The 17,018-nt window shown below is 45.0% G+C and overlaps 2 protein-coding genes across 3 annotated transcripts in view; both read left to right on the top strand.

The window, feature by feature from the left end:
- The window catches only part of cd276 (CD276 molecule), a 215,089-nt gene that overhangs the window by 91,754 nt on the left and 106,317 nt on the right, over positions 1-17,018 (top strand). The gene's annotated exons all lie outside the window — the stretch shown is intronic.
- The window catches only part of shf (Src homology 2 domain containing F), a 100,012-nt gene that overhangs the window by 54,345 nt on the left and 28,649 nt on the right, over positions 1-17,018 (top strand). Inside the window, exons 3-4 of one of the 2 annotated variants that reach the window (XM_078282952.1) lie at positions 15,168-15,386; positions 16,472-16,570. In XM_078282952.1, coding sequence (XP_078139078.1) covers positions 15,168-15,386; positions 16,472-16,570 — 318 coding nt within the window. The remainder of the gene's footprint in view (positions 1-15,167; positions 15,387-16,471; positions 16,571-17,018) is intronic. The other variant, XM_078282956.1, reaches the window with a different exon arrangement.

Below are 17,018 nucleotides of genomic sequence, written 5' to 3'. Positions count from 1 at the left end.
GTCAGCTGATCGATTGTGATTCAGTTTGTCAGCTCAGGAGTCCCCAGAGAATAGGTTTTCGACGAATCGCATACATTTTCTCCCCTTGGCAGTCGCAGGCCTGAGAGTTAGCTAAGTGCGCTAGAAGTGTGGTGGCTCATGGGATGCATATTAAAGCGGGGGCAGGAACTGTAGGGAGGTAGCAGGTATGACTAAGCAGCTCTCCTGACCTGTATTTTAACGTCATCAGCCTCCTCTGTTGCGTCACTGGTGTGATCCATTGCTTGGCATTCTTTCCACCCTTGTGCTGTGTTATTGGGTCCGGGAATGGATGAGGCAGAGATTATTCACCCGGCATCATCCATTTTTATTGGCTGAGTGTTTCTTTACGGGATTGCCATTGACTTTTTTCCTCCAGGCTACAAAGAATGCATTCTTCCTGACAGCGCCATGCAAACTCCCTCGCCTGATTCCAGTGTGTGCCTCAGATTTTAATAACCACTCTGCTAGTGACACTGCCTTTCCCAAAACACCATGCCGGCAGAGACGACCCTCATGGCCCATAGTTTCATTAGTGGTGTGTTTTTTTTTTTTTTTTGGGACCCGGGCTATAAAAGTCAGTGGTGTGCTGACTGATGTTTGGCAGAGGTTCCAGAGCTGCTACTGGGGCTGCAGCGTGCCACGTGGGCTTCTCCACTGAACTCAGCAGCAGCCACATGTCTGGTGCCGGGCCAACAGAACGGCGTCGTAAAAACTCGGCACGGCAAACACTGACATAGTATTATGATCCCTGTTCAGCCATGGGCCTTAATAGAGTCAGCTGTGTAAGTCTTTCCTTGTTCGTAGCTAATTGTTGGTGTGTGGTTTTTTTTTGTTCCTTTTATTGTACAGCGCTTTGTACCTTAGTTAGGAAAATTACTTTACAAATGGTTATGATGATTGTTATTATTATGATTCCAGTGGCGCCTTATTAGAGCAGGCCCACGTTGCCCATCAGCAGTTTTATGAATGTTATTGTATTGGTATGACGCTCGGGTGAATATTATTTGGCGTTAACATTTTTACATATGAAGAAAAATGGAGCTGATGATGTACTGTATGAACAAACCGTGATAACGTTATTAACTACATGAGTGAAAAGAACCTTGTCTTGTATTAATGCTATCCTTAAGGAATATGGGTGTAAATGTCTGAACGCAGATTAGCTCTAATGGAGGAAATGGGAGACTGAAATCACACTTCTGCTGCGGAGACACATCATATCTCCAAGAGGAACTGCAGAGATCTGGCCTTCTAAATTAAATATGCTAATGCTAATGACTTTTCCATCCGGAGCTTATATTGGCATAGCAGCACTGACAAGAAGTCATTTAACCTAAGGTTACCGAGGAATAAGCCAAAAATCTTTAACCCTGATCCCCAACTGTACATATTTCCCACACACCATCAATCAACAGCCCCTGTAACCAGTCCTGCTCTTGCAGTATATAAACTATGTGAAATACCATGTAAAAATGGCAATATGAGGTGTTAAAGGATTTGCTCATTAGCCAGTAATAGAACTAGCTTAGTCAAGGTTTACATTGCAGCTTGTTTTTTCTTGGGTAATCAGTTTTGTTTACTAGAGCTCATTTTCTACAGCGCACCCTCGGGGTCGATTTGCATTCATTGTTCAGTCTTCTGGAGTTTTTTCGCTGTGTGTTTTACTCATTAAGGAAAATGAGCTCGCCTTTATGGGACGGCTCTTGTAGAATGTGAATAAAGCACATTTGGAGTAGGTTGGAATTAGGAAGTTCATTTGCAGTGAGATTGAACTGATCTTCTAGTCTCATTACAAGCTGTCGTGATGCACACAGTATACTATCTGGTGGGATTTGTGTGTGTTTTTGTTGTATATCACCATAACTACACGTCACCAGTAAGTGGTTTGCAAGTAAAATTAGCCTTACTAAAGCTGTTGGCCTCACCAAAAACAAAACTTCATAAATTCACAGGCAGCCCTCAAGAGTGTTGGAATGTATTATTTTGCCTTCAATCGAAATGACATCCCTTCTTTTGCAAGCGTTCTTGTTTTTGTCTTGTTTACTCCTCGGGGGTAGTGGCTCAGCAGTATTGATGTATTAGCTCTCCCCATGAATTTTAAAGCTCTTTGATTACCAATGAGCAATGTGAAAAGCTAATGAAATTTCAGTAAGTTATCCCTTACAAAAACATGCATCATCCCTTGCAGCGCTGTCAAAATGTTAAAATATTGACTCAAATGCCAATACTGGCTCAAGAATCTTGATTGTGATACTATATGATGAATCAATCAGTTTTCCACAGCTATCAAATATCACGGCTGAGACAATGTAGTGGAATAACCTCATAAATAGCAACAAAGAAAGATGTGATGAAAATCAAACAGAGTAGACGGCTGCCACATGCCTGTCACATGCCTGCTGCAGTATCTGTGACAGCTTTACCAATAGCCAGTGAGGGAACTGCCACAATTTTGCATCTAGTCTCAAACAAATGAGAGACAAAAACAGCAGGGGCATGATTTCCTGGTATGAAATGTTTTGCTGAAACAATGATTTCTGGTTATTTGTTTGAGTTTGACATTTTATGATGACTGATGACTCCTGATTGAACTGCATGTGGAAAATTCTACAATATAACCTTTTTTTTTAGCACTGTTTTTAGCACTGCATAACACTAAAATCCTGCTCACACAGAACATAAAGTTGCAGGAACAACATGATGCAAATGTGGATGAAATTAAACATGGATGAAATTGAAGAGAGGTTGTGTGAGGAAGTGAGGCGTTATTGACATATTTACGATTCATCAATGGAGCAATACAGAGATATAAACATGCGGTCGCACATACCACTCTATTTCTTTTTTTGTTTCATTGTCAAAAGTAACAGCAGGAGCTCGTCTTCCTCACTGTCCGATGCCATGTTTGTTTTGATGAGAGCGATGTGGTTTGGTTAAAAAAAACAGTATGAAAGGAGACGCACATACGCTTGTGCACCTATCAGCATGGGAGTGTGCAATGGCCTTCATATTATACGCCTACTGACTTCAGTATTGTTTGTGAAGTTGAGGCAGTATGGCTAGATCATATTTCATGCGCATCCCCTGGTCTGGCCTGCTGTCTCTGTCAGAAGGAATCAGGCCGGGCAGAGATGAGTGGTCGGACTGGACTCCAGAAGCCTCTCTCCAGGCCCTCTGAGGTCTGATCTAATGGGAGCCGAAGAGGACAGACAGCAGACACACACACCAGCGCCACAGCCTTGTGGTCCTGTGCAGCTCAGTGGGTAGCACAGATACACAGAGACAGGGACGAGAAGGGAAAAAAAACAGGGAAAAACAAGCTAAAGTACAAACTCATTTCCTACTCAAACATCCATCCAAACCACATATGGTCGGTGAATCAAATCTAAACATGTATCTTTTCTATTTTTGTTAAAATGTTAGCCATGTTGACTTCTATGTTGATAATTAATAACTTTGCAATACTTAACAATACTTAACTTACTCCTCAAGTACCTGGTCAGCTGTCTGTGTGTATCTATGCATGGCAGTAACCCTCAAATTCCACTACATGCATTGCTTTGCCATCAGCAATCAGTCAAAGTGTTGTCCTAGCTGCTCCACAGAGCACATGGTTTTAAAGAGGAACACAGGGGAAAAAGTGTCTGCACCATATTCATCATAATGCATAAGTATAGCTTTGGTATTTTTTCGCTATGTGCACAAATGTGGACAAAAGCTGAACTGAAATAAACTGCAATACAGCCACAAACTACAGCCAGACACTTGTATAGTAGGTTACAATTATATGATTTTTGGAGTGTGTTTGTCACTTTGAAAAATACATAAGCCTTTTTTATTTTTTTTCAAATGAGTCAGTACACATGAAAACAACCAATAACATTATTTCAATACACTATATGAGGATGAACGCGCTCATCAGCCAATCGAGAATTGAACCTCTGTGATTTTTGAGCTGGGGCGCTTTCATTGATTTCAAAGGAAGCATTCCCTCCGTGGCTGATGATGCATGTGTACATTCTGTAAGGCACTTTGGATAAAACGTCCAACAAATGGCATATTCACTATCCTACGCACAGCATGGAGTGGGAGTCATTTGACAGGCCACATCCTCCCTAGCCTTCATAGAGGCATGAGTTGAAGGACAAAAGTGTTCTGTCCAGCAGAGAGATACACGATGCAGTGCCAGAGAAATGACAATATAATACACAATATGCCTGGAGAAGTTATAACTCGGTGTTGCCCTCAAATGATGAGTTCATTTTCAAAACGCTACATCCATTTTGGAAAAAATAGTCATTACCTAGACTTCATTCACTATCTCTATATCGCTAAACAGAGCCTGTAAAAGTGCCATCATTTTGTCAGCTAAAGACACGTTACCATAGCAGATGTTGCTTTTATCAAATGGTGGAAATCTCATTTTGGAATGAAACTCCAATACATAAACAGTGCGCATACAGACATCTATCAGTGTTGATTAGCTCTACTACACCTCTGTGAAACATCCATAGGAGCCTTGACCTCTCCTGCCATATGAACGACTGTTAGTGTATCCCATTGTTTAATCTGCCGGTGGTGATGTCGTGCTTTATTCGCAGGGCGAGGGGGATCGGATCACACACAGTCGTGTAAACACTGTTAGCAGCTTACCGTGGTAATCCACCCTTACTGTATTTACCCTCTCCACGCAGTCATGTGGGCAGCGTCTACCGAGAAGCAGCACTCAGCTGAAGGTCAAGCCGGCACACACACACACACACACACACACACACACACACACAGGGAGAGGCCGAGGTCACTGGCTGTGTAACTATTTGCATTGCCAGAGCCCTGCTAATGCACGTTTCCCTGAGGACATGCACGTCCTCTGTGCTCCCAGGATTGGTAAACAGGTCACAACGCTGCTCCGGCATAAGTAGCCATCTCGGATAAAGGGAACAAATCAATACCAAGCGTTCCAGCATCTCCCTCGCGTTTAGCCCAAAGATTCAACTGCTTGTGCTGTTTTTTTGTGTTTGTGTTTTTTGATGAATATTTATGGTCGAAGTAGTCCCACTATGTTTTTTTTTAATAATTTGCTGCAGATTTGTGCTGGGCATGTTTCATAATGAGCCTTAACTTTGAAGTTCAGGAATGGTGTTATGCTCTATTTTTTAAGTGCTGTGGTTGGTTTGTATGAGCTGCTACAGTTCAGATTCGCGTATTACTATTAGTAGAACAGAGTTCATACATAGTGCAGGTTGTGTAATGTTGCCACGAGAAAAAATCTGCTACTGTCCTCCATTTGCAACTGGGTTGGTGGAGTAAAATGTGTCAGCGTTTCAGCATGCATCTATCTCCGCTAATGAGAGACAGCCCAAGGAGGGTACAGTGTCTGTCAGCTCTCCTCAGTATGGAGGTGATAGAACTTAATTTCCCACAGATTTCTCGGCTGTGGCTTCTGTCTGCATTGTTGTGCTGCGGGGAGAGATTATCGGATTATCACACAATAAGGAAAAACGATTTAATTTGCCAACGCAAAATAAGAGAAGCTTCCTAGCCACAGCAAGACGCCCATTTTAGTGTACAGCTGGGGGTTGGCTTTGTTTGGCTCTGAGCAATGCACATGGCTGTTATACAGCAACGGTTGCAGATCAAAGCAGCAGGGTGCTGTAGTGGTTACAGAGACCGTTCTGGAAAGTCCCAACTTCAACCCCCCCCAATATAGTGTCCTGTCAAAGCGTCCTTGACAAAGATATCAAGCCTCTACTTATACTCAGTCATTCTAAAATGTAAAATGTAGGGATGGGACAATATATACATCGTATCATGGTTGTATTGAATCGCGAACCGTATCATATCATGAGATAAGCATACCGTCACATCTCCAGTAAAATGTAAATGGAATCAAACTCTATGGATGCAGTGAGACGGGACGTGACCTCTGTCTGACCCACATGGTATGTCTCTATTATACCCAGGCCTTCACTGGAATGCTTTCCTTGTGCCACAAATGGGAGTTTGGTCTATCCCGTGTCATCTCTTTCTCTGTTCTATTCTTTCCCCAGCGGAGCAGAATAGATGAGCAGTCTTGACTTTCCCTGGGGGAACGGGTGGTGGGTGAAGGTTGTGGGAGGGGAGCGGGGGGTTTCTTCGCCGACTGTTGCTGGAGGCCCATCACCGTTAATGGGCTGTTGACCCCCACGGTGGGGAGAGGAGGGGAAGGGGGTGCATTGAGTGGCTATTCATCACAGCCACGTCCACGTGTCATCAGACCCCCCCTGTCCTCCTCCTCCTCCTCCTCCTCCTCCTCCTCCTCCTCCTCCTCCTGCTGTAGCTGGCGACCACACAGGGAGAATAGGACTCATCACACGACACCAGGCACTCACTGACAGGGCCAACTCTTTCAATGACTGTTAAATCCTACTCTGCTCCTCGCTTCCTACTTCCTACTTCCTACTCCCTCCTCTCCTCTCCTCTCTTGTTCCCTCCTCTCCTCTCCTCTCCCCTCCTCTCCTCTCCTCTCCTCTAACATAATACATACTACCATAAACATAATACCCATATAATTTGTCATGTCTATCCAAAGCGCCATAAGTGCATACATTTTTGCGTGGGTGGTCCCAGTGGAAATCAAACCTCAAACCCTTGTAGTGTTAGTGCCATCACCCACTGAATTATCCTTTCCTCTCCTCTCCTCTCCTCTCCTCTCCTCTCCTCTCCTCTCCTCCTCCGCTTATCTCCTCTTCCCTTCCCAGCTCCATTCCCAGAACCAATCCCATTCCCGTGCTGTCGTCTAGTTCCAGCAGCCATACAGGACCTGAACTCTGGGTGCACTCTCCTCTAATCCACAGCCAGCCTTATCTCAGCTCAGGAACAATAGCCGCAGAGCGAACGCAGCTCAGAACCGGAGCCTGCAGAAAAATAGCTCTGCTCCCACAAGGCTCCGAGACCCTCTGCATCTAGCGGCAGCAGCCAAGCAGCCTGTCACCGCTCCACATTAAGTCCTCGTCTCTGCGTGTCGAGGAAGCAGGATTCCAGTTTCTCAGTATTTGACCGCCGTCCAAGTGGAATTTCTGCTGCTCCAACGCAATCAGCGGCACCGGCGACTGACTAATCGCATCTGTACTTGCTATTGCCCTGTCAGAATGCTGATCTACTGCTTGTCTGTTGTTTGTTTGTTCACTGCAGAGCTGTTTGTGTTAGCCGCGAGTGCTGCTCTGTGATTCATGCAGGTAGAGAGGGCACCTTTCCAAGCCCGATATCCCCATTCATCTTCTATTAATGAGCCTTCACCTCAGTCCTAACGAGCTGTAATTGCCATCGCGCCCAGCATAGAATCAATGCCGCGGTCCATGCGGTGGCCCTAAAGTGGACAGGCATTTGCATAGGGGATGCACTGCGAGTGTTAAACAGTGAGGCAGGAGCAAGTCACTGGAATCCCCCGCCGGCGTTACATCATCCCGTGTTAAACCCCAGATCCAGCTAATTACTCATTACTGGATGCCAGACTTTGTTAATTAGCAGTCCTTTTCATGATAACGGGAAACTCAATTTCAGCTTAAGCTTGTCTGTGTTTAGGATTTGACCCCTTGCTGTTTTTTTTTTTTTTAGGATTGAATTAAACACTAGCTCGCAAGCTATAATTTCTCAACTGCTGTTTTTCTTGCATCAAGAGCTCGGGGGTTAGATGTTGCATATAAATACAGCATGGTTCTCTTCCTGCAGAGAAGAGAGACAAACAAACCAACAAACAAAAACCAATAAAGATGTTTACTTTGGGGACCATGAGGGCTTTGTAGAAAAAGGGCTGCATGAAAATGACATGGCGAGCTCCTTTCATGTAATACAAGCCTATTGCACAGAGGCAGTGCTCTTTTATATCTTGAAACCTGAAAGTCACCTAGCATTTATTTTCATCGGCCTTCAAGTGATGGGTGTACTGTTGGAACATGGAGAGCCCTTCACTTCACTTTATTATTCTTCCCATTCTCTCCTTCTCTATCTGCGTCCCCCGCTCTCCTTGACTTCCTATCTCAGTCTCTTTCTTTCTTTCTTTCTGTCTCAGACAAACTCACATCACCTGCCTCTAATTTTCTATTTTACAACTCCCATTCTCTTCTTTACTCTCTATTGCTCTCTTTGTCCCTCTTTCTTTTCATATATCCTCATTCTCTGCCACTAACGCTCTCTGCTTTCTCTCTCTCTCTCTGTCTCTGTTACTTTGTCTTGCTTACCTCCGTCATCACCCGCCTCTCTCCTCTTGTTTTCTGTTTTGTGTAAGTCGTGTCTCCAGCCCTACTCTCCGCTCTCAGCCAGTGGCGCAGTAAAGGAATGAATCCATATACATGTCAGTGCGTTCAGGGAGAAAGACTCTTCAGCAACTATTCCCTCAGGCCATCTGGGGGAACAACAAACACGCACACACACACACACAAGTACACACACTCGCAGTAGAATAGTACTTGTGACTGCCAGCACTATTCTTTATTTAACTCACTCTTGGAATTACCTTTGCTTTGATTATCTTTCTCTAAAAGCAGCCCGTTAGCATCTAGCTTTTGTAAGGCGCCAGCGTGCGAAATCCATATATTTCTTTCCTCCCCAGGCATTGTATCTCATTGAATTCCTATATTCCTGTCCATGAGCAAACTAATACACTTTCTTGAGTTGTGTGAAGAGTAAATCTCATAACATTTGCTCACCAACACGCCACAGCTCTCCAGGTCTGCCTGTAAGTGCCTGTCACTATGTGTCATTTCTCCGTCAAGAAGTAGCCATGGCTTCCAGCTTACAGGAAGGCATGTTTACAAGAAAGCACACACCACAAATAGTGCGGCAAGTCCCAAAATACCCTCTCCTCTCTGGGCCAAGCATGAATAGACTTTGTTGGAGACTTGCTTCAGCCTGCTTCCAGGCTTCCCAAAAGTGTATGTGTGTGACGGGCAGGCAGAGGCCCCAGTGAGTAGCCACCACAAGCTTGGCATGGTGTGGGCCAGGAGAAAGAAAGAGAGAGGGAGAGAGGGAGAGAGGGAGAGAGCGAACGGCATGGCTGCTTTTGTTCCATCTGCGGGGGGCTGATAGAGACGCAGCGGCACACACACACTCACACACTTGCGCCGACACGCAGACACTCCTGCAAGTAGACAGTACACAGACAGACAAGCACACATGTACACAAAGACAAGAGCGCAGCTGGAGAAATCAAAGCGCATTGATTGCAGACGCTTTTCAAACTGTTTCCAAATATCAAATTAAAGAAGGAAGAAAAATTTGAATATGGGCAAGGCTGTAAGAGAGACATACGGTAAAGACACACACGCACAAGCTAATTTATTCCTTTGTCTTTGCCGCTTTTGTTCCTTCAAAACGCTATGACACATGAAAATGACATTGGAATCGGGGCGAGATGCGAGCACAAAGCTGACAGGGTTGTTTTGTCTCTTCCTATCGTAACCGTTCTCATGGAGGTCTGTGGGGAACGGTCGGCGTCGAGTGCCTCCTCGCAGGCCCGGCTCCGCTCGCTGAGCACTAAGCCGAATGAAGCTCAACAGCGGGCCGCCACGGGTCAGGGAGCAAACACCTTCAATTGTCATCCAGCTCTCTGACTGACACACAATACCTCCGGGTGGCCTCCGACGGCTCAAAGCCCCGAGTGCCGCCTCGAGATAGACGCCGCTCACTTTTCACAGACCTGGGCAAATAAAAAAAAGAATGAAATCAAAAGCAATAGGAAGGCTGCACAGCTGGATATACACCTTGGCACAGCGGCTTTGTTAATCAACCCCTTACCGCTCTCAAATGTGTGTCTTTGTCATGGGACAAGCGCGGCTACGCCTTTGTCACAGATGGCCAAGTCTACTAGCGTACCTTGAGCCATTAGCATTCACAAGCAGCTCAACACCAAGAGTAATTACTTGTTTGGAGCAGAAAGCATCCTGCTACATCACTGCTCTGGTTTAATATCTTACCCACTACACTGCTATTCCATGTGCATTCTTTCATTGTCGTTTCATCATATAACTAGTATCACAACACACACACATTGCCTCTGTAGTGTATTTTGCGTCACACATGTCATCTAATACATATTCAATTATGTTGGATCTCCCTTTCATATTATGTAATACACTTCAGGTGGATGCACTAAGCAGTGACTCAGCCTAGTTCATAACCAAGCCAGTGAAATGATAATACTCTGCGTGGGCTTAGGATTTCTTTAAGAATGACTTTTTGGTGGAGCAGGGAGAGTAAATCCCTGAAGCCTGGGTATTTTCTACCCATTGTTTTCCTGGGGTGTAAAGTCAATCACATTTAATCCTTCACTAGTGCCCAAGAGATCCCTTCAATCAAATCCAGATAGATTCTCTTTGCCCTTCCAAGCGCTTCGCAGCTGCAAATTCTCTCCGGCTCTATCTGAAGGGGGTGGGTGGCAGTCTACCAGAGAGACAGATAAATGTGTTTTTTCCCCCTCTTACGTATTAGAAGCTTTAGCCCTGCGATAAAGGCGGGGTTGTGCAGCTGTTTAACTCTCGCTCGTTCTTGCAAGATGGGAGAAGAAGAAGGAGGAATAGGAGAGGAGTGGTCTGGATGGTGCAGGGTGGATGGTGTGGTCAGTCAGTCAGGTGCAGCAGGATCCGGCTGCCAGGTTGGTTGCAGTTAATGTTTTTGATTTAATCCAGAGCGCTCCTGCCTCCCCATACACAGCCATGCTAATATGCCCAGAGGGCTCCTCCTGCAAGAAAGTGGGACAGGAGCCTCCCTGGATTCATGGCAAGAAATATCTTCCTCTCTCTCCCATAGGATTAATCTCTCTGGTTCATGAACCAGAGAGAGAGACGATAACGAAGACGGGATCTGTCGCTTGTTTCAGAGCTTAACGCTTCCCCTCGCTGCCTCTCTGTCACTGATTCTCAGCTGGCATATGGAAGGCTATATTCAACTGGCTTTGGCTTTAGAGTTGAGCTTCTGTGACAGTCAGTGTCCACGTCTTTCCTCATCAGCCTAATATTGGCTTTAAGCTCTAATGCAACTTTGGTTCTCAGCAGTATGCCCTTCTGTCCTCCAGACTTCTTTTTTTTAGGCAGTGGCACGAAACAGATGCTGGTGGGCAGGGCTGCTGTTGCTGCATCACTATTGAAACCCTGTTTGAAGTGCAGCACACTTGCTAAAAGTTTAATTATTTCTTGAAATACCTCTAGCGCTCAATGCTCTGAGCATGGTAAGCTGTCAGCACTGTCGGCAGCAACAGCTCATCCTTTTCATTGTAAAACAAGTGAAAACTAGCAGAGTGCTAGTTGCAAGCTTACCATGTAGGAGCCAATGGGTGAATAACACAATATTGATTTTGATTAGCTGCGATTTATTTTATTTGTTATAATCAAAGCAAGACAAAGGTGTGACAGCTATGACACTATCTGTCCATCAAAATCCATTCAGGCAGGCAGATAAACAGACTGATAGGTTTGATTGAAGTGGAACGTGTCATTTCACCAGCTACTCATAGTGAAGTTTACACATGCGTACTTCAACACAGACTAGAGAAACCTGACAAAAAAGTCGACTCTGACCAAACCATACAATCTAAATCTAGAAGCTCACCACTATCGTGCCAAGCTTAAGAATAAGAGAAGAAATCAGCTTTGTATAGTGAAGGTTTTAAGGTGCTCCACTATTTGTTTTGGGGGGTTGTAAAGGCCAAGTGGGAGAGCAGGGAGGAAGTGGAGCATCTGGAGAGGAACTGGGACATCCGGGGAGGGGGAGGCACGAGGTACATCAAGGCAGGGTGTGGTGCCTGACCTCCGACCCTAAATAGAGGGTAGAGGTCAGAGAGGGGAGACAGACTGCAGCTGTGTAACAAGTTGCAGTCCCAGTGTCAAGCCAATCACTGTGATTTGCCTAGACAGATGTGTCCCCACCCAGCTTACCCAGCGTGCCTCAACAGGAGCTGACAGAAGGGAAGAAAGGAGGGAGGGAAGGAAGGAAGGAAGGAAGGAATCAAGACAGATAGAGATGCAGGCCCTGCTGAAAGAGTATTGAGGCAGCAGGCCCATGCTGCAGCCCCCCTCCCAGCTCCACACACACACTCCAAGGCCTTGTTCATGGGAGCTGGCAGGGAGCCTTAACCCACCACAGCAGTTTATCCAAGGCAACGCGCCTCCAATTAAAGGGGTTCTCCGAGCAAGATTTACTCCCCACCCCACCTCTAATATTCTGCAGCTCCCCCACCCCTCTCTCCTCACCTCCTCTGGCAGCCTCCTCCCTTTTGCTTCTTTCACCCCATCCCATCGCTGTTTGCTCTTCTGCTACGGAGGTAGGCCCCGATCCTGCCAGGACCTCGCAATGCCAAGTCTTTTAACAGCAAGATCAAAGAGGGTGAGTTTGCCTCATGCGGGATTACGCTGAGATACGGGATCTGGCAGCCTCACCTCACTCCACCCCACACTCCACCCCCCCCCACCACCACCACCACCGGGTAGCTCCATTAGGCTCAACGCATTGCTCATTTTTCCGCAAGAGCTCCCTTGGGCTGAGAGGCAATTATGCAGTGGTGTGGCATAATATTTCATTCTCTTCACATTGCATTACTCTATGGTGGAGCTGGCCGCTAACAGCTTCATGTGGCCCAAGAGGAAGGGAACCGGCTGCTAACAACTTCATATGAGTAGAGGGAGACGGAGAGGGGAGGAGGCGGTGGGGGGGGGGGGGGGGGGGGGAGTTCTCAAGGGCATGATGCTTCATTGGGAGTCAGGGCTGTTTCACTCCCTTACAAGGAGAGCAGAAGGGTGCACATCCAACCTAGCTTAGGCCAGGTGCTGTTTAACAGTATGGTGTAAAGTGCAAATTGAATATATATGCACACGGGATTCATGCTTCCAAACCTTAATTACAAATCTTCATCAGGCAACACCTTGTCGATCAAAACATTGAAATTGGTAAAGACAACAAAGCTGCACTCTTTTATTCTGTTTCTCAGAAAGATGAGAATCACAACTTCTTTGAAATCTTTATGGGACACTGATTTAAATATCTCCTTCTCTAACAAACAGTTGTCAGGAATCCTTTAAGGAAATGCCCAGAGAAATTCATACTACATAAATGCTAGGCAACCCTTCCACTTTGGTAGACAAGATCCCCTCCATTTACACAGACAAGGTTCAAACAGCTATCATGTTGGGCAGAAAGCTACTTGTCTGGCATTGGAAGTCCACTCACTCCATCTCTGGGGTGGTGGCACATCCTGCTTATCAAAGTAGCTGCCTTTGAGAGGTTGTACTTCACACTAGTGCGTGGAATAGATATTTTTTGGGAGGGAAACCTGTAATACATTGAGGGGGAGGGGGGATTGAGGAGGATACTACAAAAGTTCAAATCCCTGACCTTCATCCAAGCCTTTTCCATTGTGCTGTGCTCATTAAAAAGTGACACTCTGACACTCCCTTCTTCCCTTATTTTATTTATCTGTTCATTTATTTTTTGTGTGTGTGAGAGAGAGAGAGAGAGAGAGAGCTTGTGTAAGAGTGCATGCAGCATGCAGTGGGGGTGGGTCTATTACCTATGTTCCGAGATTGTATGAGAGAGAAGGATCGTGGTAACAGCGGTGACATGTGAGGTACTGTGACACCTAAGCAACAGCTTGCAAAATTAATAACCAGACTGCAAGGCAGCCTCATTTTCAACTGTAACTTTTTTTTTCTTTTTTTAATCTGTCTTTCAAGTTGGTGAAATAATAATGTCTTTTAAGTTCTGGACTTTGATTGATTGCACTCATTTATACTTGTCATACTTTGTGTATTTTTAAGTCCTTCATAAAATGAGGATTAAAAAAAACGAAATTAAGTTTCAGGAGCTTGAATCCAGTGTGCAGATATTTTTTTCTGTTTCTCTCTTCCTCCTTTCCCATCCACTTCATTGATTCAGGGGAACCTCGGCGGCTTCTAATTCTGTGTCTGCTCCACATTATCTAACAGCTGCACATTTACCTCCCTCTATTATGCACGCATGCCATTCGTTTGAAAGGAATAGAGACGTTAAACGTTGAGTGTTTTGGGGGAGGCAGACGTAGAGAAAGGTGAGAAAGGAAGTGGGTGCTTTCTCTTCACTAGTGTTCTGTCAGAGCAGGCATGTGCCGCCCGGGGCTAGGCTGTTTATAGCTGTAGTGATTCTGCAGCACTCAGGCAGGTTACACCGTGTGCTCTTGCAGGTGCTCAGGCCCCCGGGCCCCTCTCCTCTCCCCTTGTTTCAACTCTCTCTTCTGCTTTCTCCGTCTGTCATCCAGCTAGCTTTCACCATCATTCACTGCATGTGCGTTAGAGGCCCCTGCCATACCTCTGACACACCCTATCAACACTCTAAACTCCACTACCTAACTATTATTAGTGGGGGATTTATACTTTAGATATATTGTGAGAGTGCCCAGCTTATTGTTCTGTTGCTGAAAGTCCTGTGGAGCTTTGGTCACACACTCCAGCGTCTGCAGCTGTGTGTGATCACGTCGATGCTGCAAAGTCTTGCTAATTGTTGTTAGCGGGTATTTACAGCTTGATTAAGATTCACCCAGCTGTAACAAACAAGCCTGCAGGTCCCAGGTCTCCTTTCCCTCTTCCTTAAAGCACTGGGCAACGTTTTTGGCAAAAGGATACGGTGTGCAAGGAGTTGCCATAGCACTGGTGATTTAATCACATAGCAACATCTTATTTAACATTTTAATAGATTTTTAACCCTATGTCTCACTTTGTTGGATTTTCCTGGGAGCATTGCCTATTTATATTTCTGCATTGCCCAAAAATAGTTTATCGCCAGCCGTAAAGACAGAGAGACTGGCTGCTTCAACCAGTACCAGACAATGGTCTGACTCCATATTCCACCACTTTATAAGGAAGACTTAATTAGTTGAAGCTGTGAATATGACACTATATTGTCTTTCAGTCAAATCAGTATGGAACATTCCGTCTCATTGATCATATGCTATACAAGAAGTATTGCAGGTCTGTCAGGTTTGTTCCCCCACTGGTTTGTAAGTCCCCAATCCTCATTCCTTGTACAGTACGTAATTAATTGCTGTTCCCATCCTCACTGAACTGTTTTCTAAAAATTTTTTTTCTAAAGTTTTGTTTTATCTCTTCATCATGGCATTAACAACCAGCCTCTGTCCTTGTTTCCAGAGATCCGGTCCGGTGGGCGAGGGCCCAAGGAGGGAGCGGGGAGGCAGCTGCCCCTGTACGACACGCCGTACGAGCCGGCCGAGAACGGCGGGGACTCGGACCCCGAGCGCTCGCGCTGCCCCAGAGAAAGCCGACTGCCCCAGGACGACGAGCGACCCCCCGAGGAGTACGACCAGCCCTGGGAGTGGAAAAAAGAGAGGATCTCCAAGGCCTTCGCAGGTACGACAGCCAGTGCATATAGCATGAAATTGATTAGATAGAACTTGTTATCCTTATTATCCCCAATGGGAAGTTTTTGTTAAGTGCCAACCATCAACAAGACATATCGCATAGGAAGTACCAAAAACAATGCAGTGAAATGAGAGAAAAAAAAAAACATCTCTGCTCAACCTTTCAATTCCTTTGATTAGAATCCATATAAATTTTAGACAGTTCCGCATGTTCTTGAAAAGCTTGACTTGTAGATAGAAAACAAGCTTTCTTACCTTTCCTAAGCCATCTTAACTCATATTACATGACTATCTTCATGACTAAACAAACCTTTTACACTTTACCTGTCACATACTGTCCGCTGTGATATCAGAAGCTCAGACAATGGATTTCACTATGTAAACAAATCCAGTTGTGGGGTGACTGCATTTCAACAGGGGTTTGCCATATTGCAATTAAGGGGCTTTAACATAATTGGCTGTCACCTAACTCCTAGATATTCTCTCTTCTGTCTAACTAACCCTGGTATCTGTTTTTCCAGCTCTAACAAATGTGATTATGGCTTCTGTCAGGTTATGAGGTTTCTGCTGCTGCCGTAAACGCTCTGTTCATGCTGCCTCCTTTTCCTTTTTTTTACCTCTGTGAAAGCATTACAGTAAGTTGATTTGCAGGTGTCCAGTGTACTGTGTGCTGTTTTCATCCTGCTTCTGTCTGTTTAAACTAAGAGGATACCTATGCTGGTCAATGGGGCATGATTGGTTGTGCAGGTGCATGTAGGTGCAGATTGTCTGGGTGTTCATGAACTCTGTGTGTGTGTGTGTCTGTGTGTGTGTCTGTGTGTGTGTATGTGTGTGTGTGAGCTGTGGTATGAGAGCTTCAGCATGGCTAACACAGCCATAACACTGAACAGGGCTGTTCCTGGAAAAAAATATGGCATTGGAATATTATAATGCACCCAAAAGAAAACTAGTTAAGGACAAAATGCCAAGCTTTTCACTGATTTGAAAGAACCTAATTTCAAAAATCCTTGATTCTATTTATTTTTCATCGACCCTTCTCTCTTTATATTTTTCTTTTTTTTTATCCTTGAACAGCTCTGCTTTGTTATGACTGCATTAGCTACGAGGGCTCTGTAAGTGGCACTGGATCAGTTCCCCACAGAAGAAAGGACTGCACCTCTAAATCCCTCACAGGTACCGGTGGAGACGGGGTTGGGGAGGGTGGAGTTTCTCTTGTCTGTCTGTATGTATTTATGTTAGAGCTTGACTCAGTTTGGGCTTTATTTCTCATTTAAATCCACTCAGGTTAAAAAAAATGCTGTTGAAAATTACTGTTATTAGCAATTAATCCCTTGCAAGTTCTTAGCAATTTTAAGCTTTGTTTGGATTTTGGCATACAAAAAGGTATTACCCCTTCATTGCAAACATTATACATCTTGACAAGTCATTTGAGTCTTAAAATCTCCTTTTTATTAAAATAAGAGAAAATAATCTACCAATAGGTTGAGAAAATGTCACCTGTTTCCAATGCAAATCAGCTTCCTTGACTGTGACATTATCTGGATACTATTGGAGTGATTATATCCAGTGCTTGAAGTGGACTAAAAAAAGGTACAGGTGCTCTACAAATCAGCCTTTCAGT

Source organism: Centroberyx gerrardi, chromosome 1 (assembly GCF_048128805.1).
Source record: "Centroberyx gerrardi isolate f3 chromosome 1, fCenGer3.hap1.cur.20231027, whole genome shotgun sequence".
NCBI lineage: Eukaryota > Metazoa > Chordata > Actinopteri > Beryciformes > Berycidae > Centroberyx > Centroberyx gerrardi.
This window is presented reverse-complemented; position numbering and strand designations above follow the sequence as displayed.